General features: G+C 40.1%; 1 protein-coding gene across 1 annotated transcript; it reads left to right on the top strand.

Moving 5' to 3' along the window:
- Positions 1 to 293: 293 nt before the first annotated feature.
- RAB21 (RAB21, member RAS oncogene family) lies at positions 294 to 20841 on the top strand. Its single transcript, XM_050915038.1, has 7 exons — positions 294 to 653; positions 7911 to 7970; positions 8154 to 8261; positions 9808 to 9871; positions 10696 to 10750; positions 11186 to 11274; positions 12128 to 20841. Exons 1-7 carry the CDS (start codon positions 507 to 509, stop codon positions 12265 to 12267), a joined length of 663 nt encoding a protein of 220 aa, XP_050770995.1. The 5' UTR covers positions 294 to 506; the 3' UTR covers positions 12268 to 20841.
- The last annotated feature ends 2885 nt before the right edge of the window (positions 20842 to 23726 follow it).

Raw genomic sequence — 23726 nt, 5'->3', positions numbered from 1 at the left:
CCCGTGCAGGCACTCACGCAGGAGCGAACCGGACCCAGCCCGCCGCTCCCCCCCACCCCGGCGGAGCGGCCTGACGAAGAGCTCGGGGAGCCGCCGCCGCCACCCGCCCCAACGCCGGCAGACTCCGCCCCCCTCCCCTCCACGGCTCTTGGGCGGAGCCTCTCGCCGCCGTCGCGTCCACCCCTCCCATTGGCGGCGGGGGGGTGCGCGTGACCGAGCGGCGCGTGACGTAGGAGGAAGAAGACGCCATTAGGGGGAGTGGGGCCGTCGACCGCGGGGGAAGGGTTGTGGCTCTCGGCGTCCCTCCCCCGTCTCCATCCCTCGGGGCCTCGGCGGCACCTTCCCGTCTCCTCCTCGCTCCCGCCCCGCGAGTCCCCCTTCCGCTCCCCTGCGGGTCCCCGTCCCGGTGGGCGGCGGCGAGGGTGGCGGCGGCGGCGGCCGTCCGCGGCCGCGGCGTGGACTGTTGATGTGAGGCGGCAGCGGCCCGGCTCGGCGGCGGGGCGCGGATGGCGGCGGGGGCCGGCGCGGCGGCCGGGGGCCGCAGCTTCTCGTTCAAGGTGGTGCTGCTCGGGGAGGGCTGCGTGGGGAAAACCTCCCTGGTGCTGCGCTACTGCGAGAACAAGTTCAACGACAAGCACATCACCACCCTGCAGGTGCGGGCCGGGCCGGGGGCGGGCGGGGAGCCCCTGCCCGGAGCCACCGGGCCAGGGCGAGGGGGGGGGGTGGTGGGGGGGGGTGTCCGCTGCTCTTCTCCCCTTGCGCATCTTCTAGGATTGCTGGTCGGTGCCAGCCCGCCCCTCCGTCGCCCTGTGGCGCTTACCGGCCTGCCCCTTCCGCCCTGGTGCTCGTGGAATGTTGCTGCGTAAACCCGTAGTAGGGTTTTGGTGCTTGCCGTCTTGTTTACCGCTTGACGGTGGCCGGAGTGACCGCTGCCGCTCTCTAAATGGTGGCTGTCCCCTGCTGAGTTTGCTGGAAGCTAATTCTCTGGTTCTTTTTACGCCTCAGACTTAAGCTTTCAGTACTTAAAGGCCTCGTTTCTATTCTGAATACTAACTGCTCGGTTTTTTCCAGTTACGTATATGAATGTCTTCATTTGAATCTTGGGAAGTATGATTTGAAAGAAATGTTGTTGTTCTAATCATTGGTAGTGGACTGATGACTAAGTGTTTCATATGTGATGCGTTTCTGTTAATTATAGTCTTCCTCATGTTCTCAAATCCTAACACTTGAACTACCTAAATACTACTGTTTAAAGAGAACAGCTTTCACAAAATGGTCTATGAAATCAAGGCTTATGATTTAATAACAGAAAAGATTCTTAATGGTTACTTGCTTGTCACGTTATCTCCCTGAATTTTGGCCTGATTCTCGGTAGTACTGTCCGCTAATTTATAAAGAACTAAAAAGTGATGTTCCACTTATGAAATGTGACAGGGTGTCTGCTTGAAAGTAATATTTTTTTCAATATCTACTAGTGCTGAATAGTATATATGCCATGGTACAAAATAAAACGCTTATATTGTACATGATCTCAGAAAACATGTTTTAAACTCTGTGTTGTGGGTTGTATGTTAAGTCTTTCGGGATGTCTCTGCTTGCTTAACCTTTTTATTTGCAGTTACACCAGTTGTACAGCATCTTTCTTAGTAGTTGTGAGCATGTGTATTAAAGTGTGGTTTTAGCACTGTAATGTATACTGCTCTTAATATGCTATTTTTTTTGTAAATAAAGAAACAAACCCTGCCACCATGTGGGCCCCTAGTGGGTTTTGAATTACTTTTGAAGTTCTGTGAAGTACAGAATAAATAGTAGGTGATGCCAAAAAAGAGCCTTAGGGTAGTTGTGTATTAATGCACTATTCCTGCGTATTTAGGGGAAAGTTATTGTGGGCTGGGTGTCTTGGAAGTATTTAATAGTGAAACTTTCCCTTAAAACTAAAGAAACATTAGAGATGCACTAGAAACAGTACAGTGAATGTTTCATAAACAGATACGGTTGCTTCATTTTTGCTATAAAGACCTGAAAAGAACATGTTTTAAACTTCATTACCCTATGTTCATACTCTGCTGTTGGCTGGATCTATTGGTAGGTTTACTAGGCATGGTGTGGTATTTGTGGCAAGCTGATTGTAGCTCTGATTGCCATAGACATAATAAATATTTGCTATGCTACAGAAATAACTAGTAGCTTGTAGGTGTCAGAGCTGCAGTTGTAATTTTCACCTGAAGTGTAGCATTGAGCAAACAATCATTTAAAGTGCATCAAAATGATTGTGTATAGCTGAATTCTGATATCCCATGTAGAAAGAGTAGAGCTGAGTAGTTTGACATGTGATACAGCTCAGTGGTTTTTTTGTTAATCATGTTCTTTAAATCTGTAGTGGAAAACCTAAAATTAGAAGCAAAAAGTGAATTAGAATACAGACTCGGGTAACAAATGTCGTAAAATCCACCTTTAAGTGGCTCCAAAATGTTGACAGGAAAATGACTCTAGATACTATGGCTTGAGAGCTTTTGGTTTTGACTGTCTGGAGGGGTGTGTGTGCTTGTAGAGGAGTGGAAGCACATACTCACACTTGGTACTGAGATTTCATTGCTCAACTATGATTAGGTTTCTGGTTGCTACCTGTATCTCTTAACTGACTGCACTGTGTTTCTCAACTCGTTTGCTTTTCTGCTCTGAGCTTCCTTAGCCACATATGCAGCTTATTGATTGTAAAATACAATGTCAGTTGCTGTTGAATCTTACTGTACGTCATGTGCACTTGTGAAGTATTATCATTATTATTCTTGTTTTCGTACATCTTACGGTTCTAGAAGAAAGTTTTAGTAAGTTCTTCCACTAGCAAATTAAAATATCCCTTAAAAAATAAGGAGAAACTAGGATATCTGATTAAGCAATGAAGTGACACTTTTGCAAAAAACTTCCTTTTTTTTTGAAGATTAAAGGCTTAATCTGATAAGGTGGCTTTGTTTCATGGCATCAGTTCAGTATTGCACCAAATTACTTTTGTTCCAATCAAACCAAAATTAGATAAATACTTAGCTCCTGATTCACCAAAGGAGCCACAGTGATGAATCATACCAAAAGATCACTGGATACTGAGACAAGAGGCTCTCCATCAACAGTGATCTCTGACTTAGAAAAAAGAAAGTACTGCGTGGTGCTTTATTCTGATATGATTGCAACAAAAAGGGTGCTGAGACTGTAGCCTTCTGGAAACTTTATTTAATGATGATGGCTGGTGCTTCCTGCAGTGTGAGCCCAGTGACGGGGGAGAGCACAGGAAGTCTTTAAATTGGTCAGTGTGAATCTTGTATCTAATGTATATCTGTATTTTCCTATCTGAATTCTAACACTTAAGTATTATTCTGTTGTGAAGTTTACTTGTGTATGCCCAAATAGGAGAGTTTCTTTTGTGCTAGTAACAGAAGGCTTTTAGCGAAAGGGAGCGGTTTCTCTTCTCTTTTTTGTTCTCTCCACGCCCCCCTTCCATAAATGCTAGCTAGAGGGAAATGGTGAACTGGAACTTCCTTTGAGGTTAGGAAGTTGCTGGGATGTGTTGCTGTGGTTATGTTAGCTTCAAGTCACATACTTAAGATACTGATGACCTGCAAATTGAAATTAAGGTAGCTACTGATTCACAGAAGAAAACACTTATCTAGAATAATGTGAAAAAAGCTGACACAGGAAAGGTAGGGTTTTTTTGCAAGCAATGGTTAGAATTGGTTCCCATTGATTGAAATATTGAGGTCAGTGCTCCTGTCTTGATAAAATAGTTCTAAGCTATAAACTGATATCAAGTGAACTGTGCTGGAATTACTCCAATAATAAACCTATTGTCAGAATATTTTTTAAAAAAATCTGGGTAGACGCTTTTAGTTAACTATTCAAGATAAATACAACTTTTGTGTAGTAATCTCTCAAATGTTTGGAGGACTGCAAAATATCCAACCCAGGAGAGCCACTGATGTCATGCTAATCATACTCTACAGATCCTGATTGCTTTGCTGGACTTGCATAACCTGGAAAAGCTGTCTTGGCTGTCTTGGCTGTCTAAGATAGCTGGGGGGGTGGGAAAGACAATATAAGGAGGTTCGGTGCTGTATGCAGTGTTCGTATGCCTGGCTTGCCTCTGTTGAAGATGAAGCAGTCAAGGGGCAGGTGACATACATCTGCTTTTATTCAGTGACTTTCAAGAGAATCTTTTCCAGCTGTGTCTTCCTTGTGTTCTACTCAGGCCCGTTTATCAGCTCCTAACAGGGCCTGATGGACATGTGAAACTGAGCTCTTAGAAGAAAGAATTAACAGAAAGAAAAGATTTTCTACAGGCCAATAAAGAGAATGGAATTTTAGCTCTTAATTGCATTATCCTTTTAAGTGTATAAGTATTCTTCAGACTAGTCATAAGACAGAGTCAAAATACCGAAATTAGTAGCTTACTTCAAAGAGCTGTTTGAGATTACTTATCTTTGAATTAACTGTGGTCCTATATATTTGTGGGTTTTTGAAAGTCCTAGCAAAAATGAATTGTCATAGTAATGAAAATAATATGGAAAGGAGTTACTGATTGTAAGTCGAGTCACAACTTAGACTGAAATCTGTAGTACTTAATTTGGTAAATTCTTGGGAGATTAGAAAAAATGTTGAATGCTCTTCTATGTGTAATTACCTAATGCTGTCTAGACTGTACTGATTTCAAAGGCTTTGACAGTCTTGGCAGCTGACTTTTTTCCTAAACGAGGCTCCTGAACTATCTCAAAACAGTAGTTAAGGCTCTTTCTTCCATGTTGGGTTCCCCTCGATTTCTAAAAACTGCATAGTCTTGCTGTTCACCTGATTATTTTTTTGGTCTCTAACCTCAGAATGAGTGAAGAGTAGAACCTTGCTCTTCCACAAGACAAATGAAACTTCAAGGGGGGTGGGAGTGTCTGTGCGTGTTAAAAGGTAGATACTAGGTGGCTTGTCTTTGGCATGTTTGCCACCGTGGCTGTAAAATGCACTTTACTGATGGTAAATGTGCCAAACTTAACAATACCTATTAATTCAGTTAATTATGGAGCCTGCTAACAGTATTCAAGTATATGAACACAATGAAGAAGAATGAAGCATTTAATCTGTAATATAGTATTGACTGTTTCTTGCAGCATGTTCACAAAGCCTTCTGCTCATTACTAACTGTGACTACTTCAAATGTCAGGTTCCAATCTTGTTATTGGGCAAGCTTTTTAGACAGACTTGCTTGTAATCAGGATATAAGGTATAGGATATTGTCCCCCCTTTTTTGATTAGGGGTCTAAGACTTTAGGTAGACTAAAACTTAATTAGTACAAATTCATCAAGTTTTGATACAGAGAGCGAGTACAATAGCCCAATGCTAAATACCCTTGCCACAGTCTCCTGTGAGATTTTTTTGCAGGAGATACTAAAAAGCCTTACTTGAATGTATGGGTCTTCTAATAATTGGGTATATAGGAAAGGAAGTACTGTACTCTTAGTGCTAAAAGACAGTATTGCTATCAAAAGCTGTAGTGACCTGAAGGACTGGTGATACTTAAGCAAAACTTATCTATGGGGATAAGCCTACTTTAATATTTGCTCTGTCAGATAGTAAAGATATCTGTACTATTAATTGGGCCAATGTCTAAAGCCATGATGATATAACTTTATGGATACCGAGTTCTGTGTTTTTTAAATACAAATCCTGTTTCTGTGAAGGATTTTTCTCCCTTTTGGTCCAGAAATGTGATTCTCAAACATTTATGTGAAATTCATATCAAGTGAGCAGATCTGATTGTCAGTGTTGTGACAAAAGCAAACAGTGCTCAGAATAGCTTTTCCTTTGAGATTTACAATAGAATATCAAGTACTGTAGTACAGCAGATCAATAAAATTTTGTCAGGTAAGCTTGATTCATTGTGCCTAGCCATACCTTCTTTTAATATGGCCCAAGTGTTGGTGAATTAAAACTTCTGAAGTCACCTCTAAGCTCTTGGCTTTTAAACTCTGGTGTAGTAGAACAAATTATCATATGAAGAGTAGACGCTGATCAGATGATCCTTAGGGACAGCTAGCTGAAAGCCATAAACTACTTTTTGCAGAGTTTTTGATTAAAGAATTAAGGCTTTCCTGATGTTTAAGATTTGCTACTCTGCTGTTAAGCTGTTTGTTACAAGTTGGCTAGAGTGTTAAATAATTTTAACATGCTGTCTGGAACTTTTTTTGAAGTTGACTTATGCCACCTCACTGTAGACTGAAGGGGTAGCATGAATGCTTTAGTTATGTTGAATACAATGGTCATAATGATTAGTTCTTTGCTATCTGCTCTTGGAAAGTTTCTGAGTGTTTTTCTTTCAGAGGAAAGAAAAGGTGGTCTGTCTTCTCTGTTTTGTTTATCAGACTTCGTGGAAAGCTTTGGGGGAAGGTACAATTTACTTCAAAAAAAGAATAAAAGTTTCTTGAGTCATCTCACCTTAGGTCATACAGATGCCAGAGCTGATATTAGGGAAGTAGCTGAAGAACAGGAGCTGCTCTAGCAGCTGAGTGTTGGATACATTTAACTGTAATACAGGCAGCACTCCAGAGAAGCACTTTCACAGCAGTTTAGGCTGGTGTAAACTAAACTACTATGGTCTTCTGTGCGTGTACTGGTTGCTTGTGTAGTTAAGCAGCAAGCTGGTTGAAGCAGCTGATCTGGCCCATGACACCTTCCATATACACATGACTTTAGTTCAGTGCTTGGTTAGTGCTCATACAGGGAGCTCATGTTGAGCTGCTACAGTCCAGCCTAAAAATAATCTGGGATGAATGTATCATAAAATACCACTGAGTACTTGTTTGTATCCAAATGCAAGTTGAGGTGAAGCTGAAAGGAAAACTGAGTATAATTTAAGACAAAAGACAAAAGTTAACCCTTGTCAACTGAATTGTCTGATGTTAACTGGTTACTGCTAGTCTTCAGAACGGTGGGAGCAGGTTCCTAATGTATCAAATCTTTCAGACCATGTTCTAGCCTATTAAATTATACCCCTTTTTAGCCACCGAATTATACACTTGGTAACAGAGGTGGTGTTTGAAAATGTGGATCGTGCAGGCTTGGAGAAGAACAGACACACTCTTGAGTTACTGAGATTAGTCTAACCTTGCAATACGTTCTGGTCCTGTAAAACATTTTTGGAAGATAATGTAGTGGAATTCTTAGAGCAGCTTGTATGCTTATTCTGAGGCTTTTCTTAGCCTGCCACTTGCTTCCCTTTTGTGTGTTAGCTGAGAAGCATATCACTGAGCTTTCAGGAACAGTGTCTGGGGAAAAAAAACCCCAAACAAACCACACCACTGCCCCCCCAAAAAGCCCCCCCCCCCCCCCCAACAGATGGGGAGAGTTGTGGGCTCACTTCAGCAAAAAAAAGGTAAAAGATACAGACAAGGAAACTTGCAGAATACTAGTGTTCGGAGACTTTTAGTGATAAACTCAAACTATTTTATTTTGTTCTAGTAGCTCACTAATAGTGAACTACTTGGCCTAATTCCTGCAAATTAGAAATCCTGTTAGGCTGGTTCCTACCCAAACTTCATGTACTCTTGTGAAATGGTTTGAGTTCAGCTCAGACTTAATCAGTGTTGTGAATTCAGACTCTTTCCACACAACTCTCTTATCCTTCCCAGATCATTCAAAACAACAGCAAAAAGATGTAGTAAATGATTGGCTTAAGCCAAATTTATTTAGAATAGACTCCTGGCAAACTGTAGTGAAATGACTAACTGGCTTAGTATTGACTCAGCCTTCTGGCTTAAAGAGTATTTTGATGCAGAAATCTGTCTTTTATTGATTCAGATGTTTTTATTAGTAAATTAATCTGAAGTGAGACATTTGTGTGTAAAACTTAACTCTAATCTGTTTTGCTTTCCAGGCATCTTTTCTTACAAAGAAGCTAAATATTGGTGGGAAAAGAGTAAACCTTGCAATATGGGTATGTTTACTTTCCTATTTTCCTTCCCCTAGCTAAATAGAATATTTTCCTGAAAAATTACTTAGGTTTACTAGAACTTAGATGTTAGGCACTTCTTAATAAAGTAAAACTTCAAAGTATTGGGAGTTTCTTGAAGTATTGTTTGCTTTGTCTTAAATGCTAACAAGTGTATTTTAAATGCAGGATACAGCTGGTCAAGAAAGATTTCATGCATTGGGGCCAATCTACTACAGGGATTCTAATGGCGCTATTCTAGTGTATGATATAACAGATGAAGACTCTTTTCAAAAGGTACTGGACAGATTTTTACCTCTATGCAAGATGTAAACTGATTGAAAGGTACTCTGATATGAGTGTGTAAATGAGAATCTTCTGTTTTCAGCAATAGCAAAATATATTACATCTGCAAATTTAAATCATATAATGGAAGTATACACCTTATTAGTATTCTTTTGAAGGCTGACTTTTTCAGTCTACTAAAGTTCTAGCAGGGTTATTCAAAGAACACCAGAGAACTAGATGTGTGAGTTACCTGTGACAGGCTATAAACATAAACCAGTACTGTTATGATAGTATGCGATACTGATCTCTACTGTATAAACCAAATTACTAAAAGATATTAAGTGACATGACCTTTTACAGATCTGAGAACTCTGAAATTGCAATACATGATAGTGGAAACAGTACTTTCTCGGTGATATTAGATATTTGGACTTCAAATCCTCATCAAAACCTGAAATTTGATAATTAATTATTTTATAGCAGTATTAGTTGATCAGTCTGAGCAGGTGAGTTTTCCAACCCTGTGTCAAATCAGTGGTATCACTCTATAGGATGTTCCAGCTGAAAACTGGTGCCACTCTTTCCTAAGTCAGTTTGTCTCTGATTAGCTTGTGGCAAAACCAGTAGGACTTCTGTGTAGAGGAGTAAGAAATTGTGGTTGTATGGGCAAGGCTTGGATTAGCAGTGATAGAAGTAGTATAAGGGTATAATTCCACAACAGCTTAAGTAATTAAAGTAGTCTGATGTAGGGCAAATAAAGCACTTGTGCTAGCAGTTAAACTCTTGCCCCCCATCTGCAGAACTGTGATGACTTGTGAGTACTACTTCAACTTGTGCCTTTTCATGCTGAGCCCTACTTAGTAAAATTCTGTGATATCAAAGCACTTAAATTCTCAGAAAAAAGATGGAAAGTTAATTTGCAGAAGTTATTGCATAACTACCTCTGTATCATGTATCCTAACTATTTTTAGGTTCTTGAAGTGATTGCCTCTCTTTACGACTTAAATTCCCTTAAAATAGCAGTCCCTAAGTCAATGCAGTGATCATACAACTTCAAAGCATGACAACAGAATTGATAACAGATACCTTACCATCAGCTGACTTGACACTCTTGTCCCATCTGTTCTCTCAGGAAACAAACATCTGTTATAATCTAACCTGAACAACTCAGTTCAGGTACCTCTACCTTTAAAGTACCATTTGTGATCTGTCAGTAAGTGACTGTTGATAAAAGATCTCATGCCTGACCTAAAGTGGCCAATGCAGTGAACTTGTTCTTTGGAGTGGGGCTAACACGAGTGTGGTGAGTTATATTTCTGGAGTAATTGAACAATTTTATCCAAGTCGTTTGCTCTTAATTTCAACTGTGAACTAAAACCTGCCGAACAAGAGCCATGCGTAGCTATCTAAAGAATATTTTGTCCATCTATGTTGCTCTAAATGTGTTTGTTTCAAGTTTAGAGTAAACAGTTAATGAAGGAAATGGGTCAGTTCTGCAATGCCTAAGCTAGTAGTATATCAAGTGAAAATAAACTTACCTCTGTTCTTTTTGCAGGTAAAAAACTGGGTTAAGGAATTAAGAAAAATGTTGGGAAATGAAATCTGTTTATGTATAGTAGGTAAGTCTTTTTAACATGTGATTCTAATGACTGAATCAGAAATGTTTCTTTGGTGAATAGCATCTTCCAAACACTGCTTTGACAGCTTGTACATGTGAAGGAGTAAAGCTTATGTTAATCTGATATTTAAAGTTCAGTTGGAGCTAGAAGTTTCAGTAGATCACATTGAGGAAAACAAGAGTTAGTTTTGAAAAACAAGCTGTTTAATGACACACCATGTGAGAAGTGCATGGTACAGACACCTGCAGACTGTAGTTTAACAAAGAGAAACATAAACCTCAAATGTGTATTATTCTTCCTGCAAGTACTCAGACATCATGTTTTTTACTGTTCTCAGTGGCATAGACTGGATGCTTGTCTGTTTTCATGATCAAGTGCTTGGAGGGTGGAATGAGTCTTAAAGCTTGGATATTTCAATGCAAACAGAATGCAACAGAAATACTGGGTTTAGATTTAAAATCGGATCTAGTGATTAAAACACTTTCAAGAGGATAGATGTATGGATATTCTACAAAAACTACCTCTGCAGCACAGATAAGCTGCTAATAGATTACAAAAGAAAAGCAGAAGGCTGGATCAGTGGCTTATATGGAGGTATTTAGCTATCCTGATCTCTCTACAGAAGTAGAACTTTATTGCCTGTAAATGCTTGAGTGAAAGAGGATTCTTAAATCATATTGTTGTGCTCCAGATTAAGACCTGTGTAAGAGTTGGTCTTTACTGGGACAGCTTGTAAGAAAATGATGGGGTACAATGATTACATGAGTGCTTTCTTTTGGGTAATTTTGGAGTACAAAGACTAAAGAGTAACTTGTTTCCAACAGGTAACAAAATAGACTTGGAAAAAGAGAGACATGTTTCAGTGCAAGAAGCAGAAACGTAAGTCACACCAATTATTAATAGAAACAGTCACTGTAGAATTATGCTGGAGTAATAAACTTGTGATGCTGTTAACAACTGGCAGGCATAAACCAGTAGTGCCTAGCTGGCTGCTGTGTTAAGTGTTTTGTTAGTATCTGAGTCCTGGAATGTCCTTACTGACCAAAGTGTAACTTGAGAGTTGTACATGATTAAAGTCAACATTTGCAGTTTAAATGCATTTCTAGACATGAAATTTTCTTTATTTCATCTAGTGTTTTTCATCAATCATGGCAGTTTTAACCATATAATTCCCTTTTTACATTACATCAGCATGTGTAGATTAACTCTGAACTTGGAATAAAACCTCTTGTGATCATCTTTTTGCTTCATGTAAAGTGGCTTAGAAAGATTGAGTCCTTAGTACAATGTAGTTCTGTATCTGCGTTCCTACAGGTATGCTGAATCTGTTGGAGCAAAACATTATCATACTTCAGCTAAACAGAACAAAGGAATTGAAGAACTGTTTCTTGACCTTTGTAAAAGTAGGTATTATCTAGTTTGTTGGTAAAGAGCTCATTCACGAAAAGTTCCAGGCTTCAGAATGCTTAAAACCATATAGAAAAGCCTTAATGTAAACTATTACTAAGAACTGACTTCATCTGAGTCTACTTCAAGTCGCCTGTGTACTGAAACAGCTATGAAAGCTTGATGTATGGATGCTTACAATATTGCAAATTCATGCTGTACTCCAAAAATGTCTTTTTGTCATTTGTCGGAGCACCAACTGCTGTTTTACTCGGCATGTGTAAATAGTAACCTCAAAAATCTTCTCAAATGATGTCAATTGCAATTCATAAGCTTGAAGTTGTAATGATGCAAATTTTACACAGCAGTCTAAGCAAACGGGAAAGATCACGGAATGTAGGATAAAAACCTTGTAACACAGGGAAGTTGTCCTATTCATTGTGTTCTTATGATACAAGAATTTAAGCAAAACTTCACCTGCATGTCTGAAGAGTAGGTTGGGGGTTTTTTGGGGGGGGAGGGGCGGTATATGTGTGATGTGTGGGGTTTCCTGTTTTCTTTTTTAACAGAATGTTCTTGATATGGGTGGGTAAATCTAGCTTTTGAAATCACTAACTCCAGAACATCTGAGCATCTAAGGTCTCCCATAGTCAATGGGAGCTGCTGGATGTTTGGTGCTTTAGGAAGAAGATTTACGTATCTTCTTGCAGCTGTGCCATGTGATACCCAAGTACTTACTTCTGCATAATAAATAGGAGAACCAGTCTTGCTGAACTTTGTCTCTTTGTGCATGTAACTCAAATAGATTAAGATCTCAGTCTTGTGTAAAAATGCAGTGAAATGTCATCTAATACATTTCTTCCTTTACAGGAATGATAGAAACTGCTCAAGTGGATGAAAGAGCAAGAGGCAATGGTTCCAGTCAGTCAGGAATAGCAAGGCGAGGTGTACAGATCATTGATGATGAGCCACAAGTACAGAGCAGTGGAGGGTGCTGTTCTTCTGGATAACTATAAAACTGTGCATCACTGCCCTCTCAATATGAAGACTGCCATATTCCAAGTCACGCATTCTTTACCAATGGAGTAATAGAATTAACAGTATTTAAAAATAATCACATGTAACACTGCAGAGACCTTAAGTGCTAAACTAGTGGCGTCTGTGACCAGAGAATTGGCATTTTCTACAGTGGTTAACAAAGCAATTACCAATGGCCTTTTTACATATTTTTCTTTAATGAGGAATAATATGCATGTAGAAAAGACCTACTTAAAGGCTTCATTTATATTCTTTTAAATTGGATCATTATTTAATAACTTATATACATTGTTGTTGGAATGGTATACGTTTTTGCAGCTCTTTGTATTTTGTGGTAGATTGAATTGTATCACTTCTAAAATGCAAATTGATTTTTTTTTTTTAAATTAGCAGATATCTGAAGTAATATTTTTGCAGGGCCTCCACAAGCCTATAACTGTCAACTACTTTGGTATATTCTGTTCATCCTGTATGCCAAGCTGGTAAAATACATTGTAAATTACATATTAAATATTTTATCTGCTTTTACAATTGCAGGTGCAGAAATATGTACATCAGTCTTGTCAGTGATTGTGAAGTGAATAAGTCAGTGAAAGATGCAAGCTTTTCATGTGTACTGTTGAATTGCTCATTTCTATTCCCCCTACCTGAAAACAGCTTTTTTTTGGTACATTCATAGCTACAGCATTTTTTTAAGCCTTTTCTGGCAAGCAGCAGTATTTAGAGTATCCCCTTAGTGGGAAGAGAATGCTTCCTTAGATTGACTGCTGTTTAACATTGAGGTGTTTGACTCCCAGCTAAAACAGTTGGCGCATGCATATATCTTGCCTCTGCAGTTACTTTGGCCTCTCAGAATATCCCCAGAAAGTCAAAGCAACTTTAGTCCTCATCTATCTGGTAGCCAGTAAACCAGATGCATGGGAAACTCTTAAGCTGCATTAATACATTTGTCTATGAAGACAGCATTATAAACTATTAATGAGCATATTTTTTTCCCCCTGTATTACAGAGCTTGAATGAACAAATGAATTGGCATTAACTAGAACTGCTTCTGATTTGGAGTCATTAAATGGAAGATATGAAACTTGCCAGATGTAGTTGTAACTTTTGGGATACTAGACAGAACTGAACTTGCTCCTGACTTGCTCTTTCTCTTGTAAAGCTTTTTGAAGCCCACTTAACTTTTGGGAGGAAGGTTTTCAGAAAAAGTGTATAAACTACTATCACAAAGGAACACAAATGGTGGTAGCTGAAACTTCAAAATGTTTTGTGCTCTGACTTTTTTTTTTACTTAAGTTGTCATGCTTGGAAAAACAGTAAAGGTGATGTCTCTGACAAAATAGAATAGTCCTTGGCCTTCCTTTTTCTGAAGGGTAGAATTAGTATTGCATATGACTGCATTGAATGGTGTGGGTATGTTCCAGTGCACAAAAGGAGTGGTAGTAACTAATCGGTCTGACGTGCAAGAGAAGTGTGCTGTCTTCAATCTGATTTTTATTTTCTCTGAAGTAATAGATGGCTTTGATACAGACTGGTACTGGTGCATTTTTTCCTTTTCTGCCTAAACTGTGGTGTAGATACTTTCTCTTAAGCTACCACTGCTGTGCTGCTCTTCTGACATGATTGTATGCATGATGGACAAAGGTGATCTGTTCGTGCTAGTGAAGATAAAGTTTCTTGATGGCACAGAGCTTTGGTGTGAATCTAAAATTCATGATTATATGTGTGTATATGTAGCAACACCATTAAATTAACATTCTCATATTGTATCTTTTTTAACAGTGAGCCTTGCCAAAGTTGAAAAACAGGTCAGTTTGATCTAAAACCAGTACCTTCAAATCCATACAGTTAGATGAAAGTCAGTCTTGTAAGTGATACAATATTGATAGGAGGATTGAAATTGGCAAGACTCTATGTTCAAGACTGGAATCTCCTCATAATAGGAGTTCCAGATTTTTTGATTCAAATATCATTTTTTGCAGAGATGGAAAAAAACAACCGAACAACCCAACCTCAACTAGACTTGATAAGCAGATGAGTCATGAGGGCTTACCTACACCAGAGCATATGAGTTTTCTCCAGAGCACAGCTTTTTTGTCCACTTCGTTGAAGTGGACAGATGCAGTTCTGGTCTGGAAACTAATACTAGGTGTTTACCCAAGAGAATGAATGTTATGTTTGACTACTTTGAAGTAGAAGCAATGTGTAGAATACATCTTTCCACCTGCAGCTAAAGAGTTTTTCTTTAGTGTATTCTGTGGTAGGGGCATTCTGTGTGACTTCTGTCAATTACAAAACTAACGAAGCCATGTTGATACTAACTCTTAAGTCTCTTACAAAACTGCAACTATTACTACTGAAAACTTCGGTGGGGGTAAGGAAGCTTACAATCTTTTATGATTAAAAAGGTTCTGGTTGCTATTGGCAAAATATTTTTTAAAATAAATTCTCAGAAGTTACTTTTACTTAAGCTACAGCATGAAAAATACTCTCTGGAAACCTTCCTGTCTAAGCTGCAGTTTGGTTGGACTTTATTTATGGAACTTAAAACCTGTGCTTAGCAGGGTATCATTATATTACCTTACAAAAGAAGTTATAGCTTCATGAAGTCAGGGAAGTTGGCTTCCAAGACACAAGTAAAAACATTATGGATTGTTTAGACTGATTAGCATAAGACTTCAGCTGTTCATTGTTAGCAGACAAAATACAACAGTTCCAGGAAAAAGCATCTTTATTGAAGATATCTAGTGTTCTTTGCATTAAATATATAGGAAAGCACAGATAGTTTGGTTTTCTATATTTGAGCAGGATCTTACTCAAGTAACCTGGTATTACTACTGTGTGGCTTGGTTTTCAAGAGAGATTCCAGCAAATGGAAGAATCTAGATTGCCTGGTTTGTATGTCTTAAGGAAAACTGTTTTCTTCTTGCTGAAAAGAAGTAAGCCATTTCTCGTTCTGAGAAGAGTGCAAGGGAACAATTGCATCTGTCTTTAGAAAGTACCTCTATTGTGGGATAGATAGAACCAGCCAGACACCTGCTACAGCACGTAAGTCAACATTGAGCATGCTTCCTCAGAGTAAATCTTGACAAAGATTACTCATATACTATAATAAAAAGGTCTAAGTTACTACAAATACCTTTCCAAAACAACTTCAAGTACTTGCTTGCAGTCTTGATGCTGTTGCTATGAATACTTGAGCTACCGATGAAACTTTATCACTTGTTGAAATAAAATCTAACAAACCAAAGTCCAAACACTTTAATGCAGCAGTATGTATCTCTATTAGGAGTTATTTATGGACACTGTCTTATTGCACTTAGACTATAGCGCAGAAGTTATAAAAGAGCAGATAGGCTGATTCAGATAAGGACACTAATAAATTCAGATGTGTAGTACTTAGAGATGAGTGTAACTAGCTGTAAAGATTGGGGGTGATGAGTTCATCTGGTTTGCAGGGATTTCACATACGGTTCCAAGATGGTGACATCCAATGTCCAGATGAACTGTATTGGCTGGTCTCTTGAAGCAGTCAATTGAGTATTGCCTTGATTACATGCTTTTCTTCACTGTTCACACATTGTGGACAGGCATTCTTGCTTACTACCACATTAAAAAGTATCCCTTAGCCCTTTTTATCCTGCCACTTCTGTTGTTCTCGGTGTTTAACTTGTATCTCTGCCTACAGCTCTTGAAGAACCTAGTAATTAAATTTCTACTTTAGATTCCAAGCCAGATGAAAAAAGCTTTGCAAAAAGGTATGAGGTCATGGAAGGTGGTTGGAGCTCAAATGGAGTTCTCTGAAAATGTTGGAAGCTGTCAGAAAAAACAGTTTAAAGAAGGTAAGAGGAATGGGAGTCCTGCTTGAGGACAAATGGAGGTTGGGAATCTCCACAAGCTGAAAGCAGTTAAGCGGTATGAATGATAGAGTATGGGAATAAGAGAGTTGGAGCCAGCCACCTCTCTGTTATTTTTCTACTTTTTGTGGAAGGAAAAGGAGAAATAGAAAGAAAAAGGCAAGTAGGAAAAACTGAAGGTGCTGGTAGAACTGAAGGTGCTGATAGTGGGCTGCTGAGTGAGGTGCTGAGTTAACCATTTCTTGGTGGAGTTGCTGGCATGTCTTCTCAGCAGTGGTAGTTGCCTAATTCAAGACTCTTCTAAAATTACTTCCTAGGTTGTTTTTCCGTCTGTGAAATACCATTTTTGCTTCACTAAAGAGAATACAGCTAACTTTGAACAGGCTTTCAGGCATACTAACCTACTTAAAACTTGATCAGAATATGCTAATTTGAGCTATTTATAGTTAACTGACTTTGTTAATCTTAGTTGCATCAAAGCTTAGGATTTTTTTCCCTGACAAGTCAGGAAATATATCTTGCAGTGAGGATAACTTTTACTATAGTTGTGAAGGAGTTGCAGACGAAGACCAAGATCCTTGGCATTAGTTGCTGCACAAGATCAACAAAGACAGCCCCAAAACTAGCGCTCTCTTAACTGTGAGACACTGTTGCTCATGCTACTCTTTGGGGGATTCTGCTCAACACCAGGGTTTTTTTCTCTACTTAGGACAAACCTGTGCATATCAGTGATGTAGCAGTCTACTGAACTTAGGCTTTTTCTATCAAATAATAAAAATGTATACTCTTCCCTCTTGCATTTTTGGAGCTGACATTGGCCACTGTGTTGAGCAGAGTGAGATGGAGAAACAGTTTTGAAAGTTGTGGAGAATCTGGAATGTTTCTTGTCTTGGGGTGGCTTGAAAAGTGAGAATCTATGAAGCTGTCGCCATTATGACAAAGGTATTATTCTGTCCAAGGTAACAAAAAATATTTGGGGTTGGAGAAAGTTTTACTGTAATATGATTAAAATGATAAATTGTTCTACTTCCAAAATGAAAACTTATTTCAAGCTGATCTCTTTTGTTTCTTAATTTTTTTTCTAAGACTTAAGTTTACCAAGCTTGGCCAAAACCTTCAATTGGTTGACATGTTCTACAGCCCTAAAATAATGTCTGTGCAGGGAGGAGCTGTTGTACTCATTTGTATTCCACTGGACAGTTTGGAGCTTTGATTGTATTTATTCAATACCAGGATGTTGAAAGATAGACTGCAAAAATAATTGTTTCCATCTATTTCCACTGCTTTGTGCACTCGGGCAAGCAGCATGACCTGATGCAGCTGCAGAGTGAATGTGAAAAGAGGGCTTCTGTCCCTCTCTTCCTGCTTGTTGGCCGCACTGATCCTCGCTGTTAATGAATTACTGCTACAGGAAACTTTCTGTGCTGGAGATCCCCCTGTACAAGAAAGGAAACATACATGTTCTCTGCTTGGTTCTCTAGCTCTTCTAGACAGTAATAGGTACTACAGCAGTAACACCCAGTTCCTCTCAGTTTCAGAACATTGTTTTTTCTCAAGAGGAGCTTTTCTTATTTCTTGACAAGTCATTTTTTTTTCAGTGTGTCTAGTCTCACTGATCTCTTGCAAGGGGTTTTAATACTTCATTGTAGGTCAGCTAGAAGCAGTGCAATTTGAAAGTATGACAACAAAGGATGATGAGTAGCAGTATTGCAAGAGTCTTCCCCAGCAATTGGTCATATCCTGCCTCCAAACCAGTGAAGACAGAATATTGGAAGTTTAATGGTGAGTCCTGGCTACCTCTGGTACCTGACTCCTCATTCTTGGATATTGGAAGTGACTTAAAAGAAATCCAAGTAGAGGGGATTGGAGAGAGCAAGGACGGCTTTCTCATCTGTTGCCAAGTAGTTGATATCCTGTGACAGGTCCAAACGCATGTAACAGATCTCTTCTGAGCTGTTGAAACTGTTAAATTGCAGACCCCTCTTCAAGTTAACTGTCACTCCATTGTGAAAGGTCAACAAATTTGGGACTCACAGTGGAAGAGAACAAGTAGTTTCTCTCTCTCAGAACAGGAAACTTAAACTGCCTAATCAGGCTTTTCTTAGTGGAAAGATAAGAGGAAAGCACTTGATACCTAAAGATTTAAGTGCTCTCAGTGCTATTTGATCATACAGGCATTACAATGGTTGTCTTACTGGATTTTTCTCATCAGATAAGCTCATTGAGCTTATCAGGCTCAATCAAATAGAATACTTTTCTTTGAACCCAGAGAAAATGTTAGGGCAAAAGCCAACACTGAAAAGGACACAGCATTTTTAATATGAGGTAACTTGACATTGTCAAATATTGTAGGAATATTCTATTTGGCATTTGTGGATAAAAGAAATTTTGAAAAAATGTTAAAAAATAGTATCTAGCAGAGACTTCACAAACCTTAACTTTCCCAGTGCATTGCTGCAGCTGGAGTTCTTAAATACATCTTAGAGTATTTTATATACCAGTGCATTTACATGAAGATAGTTCTGTGATAAATTGTTTCCCTAGTTGATTGATCATTTGGAATTAAGAACTTCTTTAGCATGGCTGCTACTCTATCAATGTCTAATATTAAAAGTGAAAATGCATGTAAGTGGAAATGGATCAATAGAAAGGGGAAAAAATGTGTACTGAAAATCAATACAAGAAACAGAGCTTGGAAATTCTTGTTAGTCATATCTGAAAATTATCTCTTACATTTTAGTAAGTCACAGAATTTGAAACTTGATGAACAGTCTGTAATAAAGTAGCCCTGAAAATTACTGGAGGTTGGGGGCAGTGACCTGGCTTACAAAGAGATTTGGTAAAAACTTAGACCGCAGGTTTTTTATGTTACAAATACCATAACAGATTTCTGAACCCATCTGAGTATGATGTGATGAAAGATGGCTTTAAGATGCCAAACCAAGCTCAGTGAGGCTGCTAGCATATATGCCAGAGACTGTAGTGCGAGCAGCGACCCATCAAAATGCAGCTTTGATTCTCAAAACTGGTCTTTGGCAGCCCAGAACAGTTCATGAGGAAGAAGCAGTTGCTGTTGAACCACATTTGCCAGTTTAATGATGGCCCCAGGCACACTGCCTGTATGCTAAGGGAGCAGCAAAACCAAGTCAAACAAGGCACCAAGGCTCAAGACTGGGAATCTTCCACCAATTATGTGTTTGTGTCTTACTGATGTCCTGCCTCCACGATGAATGTTTGTGCACACTTCCCTAGTGAAAATTGCTGTTCAGCTGGTGCTGTGGATTTGAACTGTACAGACCTTGCGAGTGAAAACACAAGCAACAGGAAAAGCAGGGCAAGATAAAAGGCGTTTGCACAGTTCCTGCTTTGGCTGTTCTTAGTCCTTTCCTGTGTACTTTTTAAAATTCAGTAGCTATATCCTACTAGCTTTGTGTCAGAAAGCATATTTTCTATTTGGTGAGAATTTTTTGGTCAAGAAACTAAAATCTTAAGAGCTTTTTAAAGTAAATGTAGTTCCTTCACAGATTTAGTCTTTCCAAAGTCTGTCAGCATCTCATTAAAGGGGCTATATTAAATGGTGAAGAGGAAGTGTGCTGCCTGTAGTTACACCCTGCAATCAGAGTCCTATGGTGAATGTTTCGAATAGCAACAGGTAGCAGAGTGTCCAATGCACCTCTGATTGCCAGTCTACTCTCCCATTGTTTTGTGACATAGAGTAATTGCAAAACAATCCTCAACCATAAGATGTGCCTATACTGGTTAGAGAAGTTGGTTTGAGGCTTAAAATGACACTAAATTGTACTTTGATTGGAGCCTTCAAGGAATCTTGACCATCCTTTCAGTATGTGAATACTGTAGTGCTTGGCACCATGGGACACCAATTCTTTTTCAGGGACTTGGGGATTTCAGCTTGTATGGGAAATGGAGCCATCTCTGAAGTGGATTGTGATGGCACGTTAAGAGAAAGAAGGAAGTATCGAGTTAGTAACACAGACCCATCCTTAGCATTGCTTTTTGAATGGCTGGGATGAAATAGAGCATTGAATACCCCCACCCTAAAACAATTGTTCCGTTAGTTTCCTGCTCTTTCCAGGAAATGTTCCCTGTTGGTGGTGGTGTAATGCATATGTAGAAGCAATGGGGTTATTACTATTTGTCTTTGCTTTCTGCATTCCTAGCTCTGGCAATACTAGTCTGTGCCAATCGGCAAACAACAGATCAGTTTCTGTGTAGTCATCACTCTCGGATAGCTTCCAGCTAGTCTCTGTGGAGGCTGATGCAATCATGAATCTCTCCTTGCATGACAAATGCAGAGCATTTCATGTTGGTATCTGCTCTGTTTCTTTTATACTTAAAAAAAAGAAGTTTCTTGTCCCACTGAGAGAGCAAAGCTATTGTAAACTTGTGATCAGTTGTACCAACCGTAATGTTTTCTTATGACAAATCTTGTATGTTTTGTGTTTCATATTCTGGAATTCTATTAATACTTGATATGCATAGATAAAAAAATCAGGTTCACGAACAGGAACTCACAGCTGTGGTTGTGGATATACAAAATGTGACATAGTGCAAATACTTGAAGAAAGCTCATCATCCAGTGTACTGCCTTCGTGTCTTGTTACATCTCCATGCCTTTACACTCTAAATACAAATAAATGCTGCTGGGGAATGGGATTTCCTTCCTTTTAATTTCAGTCTGTGTGTACTTAATTTCTTTGTCCCTATCCTTGTCTAACCTTGCGGCAGAAGTGTGGAACATCACTATACCTGCATGCTCTACTTGTGCAGGTGAGGGGTTTTTTATGTTTTCTTAGAGGGACAGGTTAGAAAGGCTATCATATTTTCATTTCTCAGTTTCTGCATTGAGGTAGAGACAATTAGTGAGTACAGAAGATCCTAATTGGTCCCACAGGCTACGTTTTTTACTGGCAAATAAATTAGGCCAGGGTGTGTAAGTAGCTCTGGCCTCGAGAGCAAATGGCACAGTACAGCTTTCATCCAGGTGGTTAAGTCCTCTTCTGCCCTTTAAATCATATTTACATGCTGCCTGCTTGGAGTGGGTGTGCTGTTCCCCATGCTGTGTCTAGGTATTAGTCTGAGAAACCTTAAATGGTATGGGCGATAGTTATATAAAAGAGCATGCTAATGATTAAACAGCAAGGCTGACTGTAGGTCAGTACCCCAGGCTTACTTGGTTGACTTGAATAGATGTAGCCAGAGCCTGATCTCCCTCCTGCTCTCCTAATTGTGGAGTAGGATGGGAAGATTCTTTTTTCACCTTTTCCTCTTGTATGTGGAAAACAAGAGCATATGACAGCTAAATCATGGGATATCTCCTTCATTGTCTATAATATAATTCACGCTGAGGACTGGTACCTCTTAGAATAGGAGGAACTTGAGAGAAGCCTGGTCTGCAGCTTCCTCCTGGGTGTCCCGCTGCACCCAGAGTCCAGGACAGCACCCCATTTACTGTCTGCTTGTGATCTGTGACAAACTGGGTTGCATCTGTCAAAGCAAGGATTGGAATATATCCATTTCCTGTGAGCAGAAAAAAAGGTCAAAGGGAAAGATATTCTTGGCACTGTTTATCTTTGTTTCTCTGCTGTGGGGTTTTTCTTTGTACAAATTAAGCCTGTGATGGAAGGACCTGACAGAATCTGCACTTGTCTTGTGGGGGCCAGGTTTTCATGTGGTTGAGCATGTGGGCAGCTGACACTTCTGAATACAGGAATGGATCTTGGAACTCTGCTGAAATAGCTGCATGAACAACAACAGTAGCAGCTGCTGCAGCTCTTGGCATAGCAATAATAGCTATGCTTGCAGCTGTGACAGCAACAGAAACCACAGGAAAGCCAGGAACACTTTCGGGCTGTGCACTCGGTGCTGGCTGGAGTGCTCTGACTACATTTATGTGGCAGAAGATTCCTTATTAGAGCAGCTGGCTACTTAAAATCCAATGAAGAGTGAGCCACTGAGCTGAAGATACCGTCCTGAGATTCCCATCTGTGCAGTGTGCGAAGGGTTGGACTTAGCATGGAGCTACAGACTGCCCCGTTGTTTTCTTAACGGGCTTATGAGAAGGGAGAGGAACCTGCTAGCACTGTGTCAGCCTATGGAACTTGGTGGTGTGTATCATTCAGGTTTGTAAACTGAAATAATGTAATGCTCCGTTACAGACTGGGGACCAACTGGCTGGAAAGCAGCTTTGCACAGAAGGATCTGAGTGTCGTGGTGCACAACTGGGTGATGAGCCAGCAAAGAAGGCCAATGGCATCCTGGGCTGCATCAGGAAGAGCATTGCCAGCAGGCTGAGGGAGATGATCCTTCCCCTCAGCCCTGGTGAGAGACTTCTGGAGTGCTGGGTCTAGCGCTGGGCTCCCCAGTACAACAGAGAGACATTGACACCCTGGAGCGAGGCCTGTGAAGGGCTATCAAAGATGATGAGGAGACTGGACCATCTGTCATACAAAGAGAAGCTGACAGAGCTGGGACTGTTCAGTCTTGAAAAGGCTCAGAGGATCTTGTCAACATTTAAAAATACATTATGAGAGGGAGTAAAGAAGGTGGAGCTGGTCTCTTTAGTGGTGTCCAGTAAAAGGACGAGATGAAATGGACACAAATTGAAATACAAGAAATTCCATTTAAGCATAAGAAAAATCCTTTTCACTCCAAAGGTGGCCAAACACTGGAAGGGCTTGACTGAGGAGGTTGTGGTGTCTCTATCCTTGGAGTTACTCAAAACTCAAACTGGACAAGGCCCTGAGCAATCTGATCTGCGATCTGCTCTGGGTAGGAGGGTTGGACTAGATGATCGCTAAAGGTTCCTGCCAACCTCAACCTTTCTGTGATCCTGTGATTGCAACCTGATAGCAAAGAGTCATTTTGCTCTCCATCTTGAATAACGATATACTCATTGTTATGCAATGATAGTTTGCAAACTATCAAGGGAGAAGGGCCCAAGAGGGATGTCTAGTAGATTGAGCAACTAGCTAGAAGGTGGTCATGTATCTCATGGAGTAAATTGGTCTGTGGGACTGGGAGCTCTCTGAAACACTCCTGTCGTCTTGACAGTGAGGCAAGTGGGGACTGGCATGCTAAGAGCAGCGCGGTAGGATGGGAGACCCAGGAAGAGTCCTGTGGACCTGTTGATCATTCACCAAAGAAACTTAGAGCAGAAACTCCTTTTCTGTGTCTGGTGGAAGGAGAAGGGAGCTGCAGTGAGCACATCTCCCTCGAAGGAAAGTAAAGTCTCAACACTAAGCCTGAGAAGTCTCAAGCCTGACAAGGCACCTCTGAGATAAGACTTATCTGGGAAACAAAAAGAACAAGCCTGGCTGTTGTGTGAGAACTACCACTTAGTGAGGATTAATTTCAAACTCAGGGGTGCAATTCAGTGGGACTGATACCTGTGTTTGGGACTAATGGATGATTCCCAAGGATTGGGGTGGTCCTAAGGTGTTGTGGTTTAACCCCAGTCAGCAACTAAGCACCACGCAGCCGTTTCCCCCTCCCCCTCCCAGTGGGGTGAGGAGGAGGAAAGGAAAGAAAAAAAAAGTAAAACTCGTGGGTTGAGA

Source organism: Gymnogyps californianus, chromosome 1 (genome assembly GCF_018139145.2).
Source record: "Gymnogyps californianus isolate 813 chromosome 1, ASM1813914v2, whole genome shotgun sequence".
NCBI classification, from domain to species: Eukaryota; Metazoa; Chordata; class Aves; order Accipitriformes; family Cathartidae; genus Gymnogyps; species Gymnogyps californianus.
The sequence above is the reverse complement of the archived record's forward strand: the minus strand, read 5'-3'. Positions and strand labels throughout refer to the sequence as shown.

What these genes read in the sequence shown, in the direction of transcription:
- RAB21 (XM_050915038.1), top strand. Translation starts at nt 507, where the DNA reads ATGGCGGCGGGGGCCGGCGCGGCGGCCGGGGGCCGCAGCTTCTCGTTC. An exon ending in ATGAAGACTCTTTTCAAAAG is followed by an intron (nt 8,262 to 9,807) that starts GTACTGGACAGA and finishes TTCTTTTTGCAG; the next exon opens with GTAAAAAACTGGGTTAAGGA. An exon ending in AATCTGTTTATGTATAGTAG is followed by an intron (nt 9,872 to 10,695) that starts GTAAGTCTTTTT and finishes TGTTTCCAACAG; the next exon opens with GTAACAAAATAGACTTGGAA.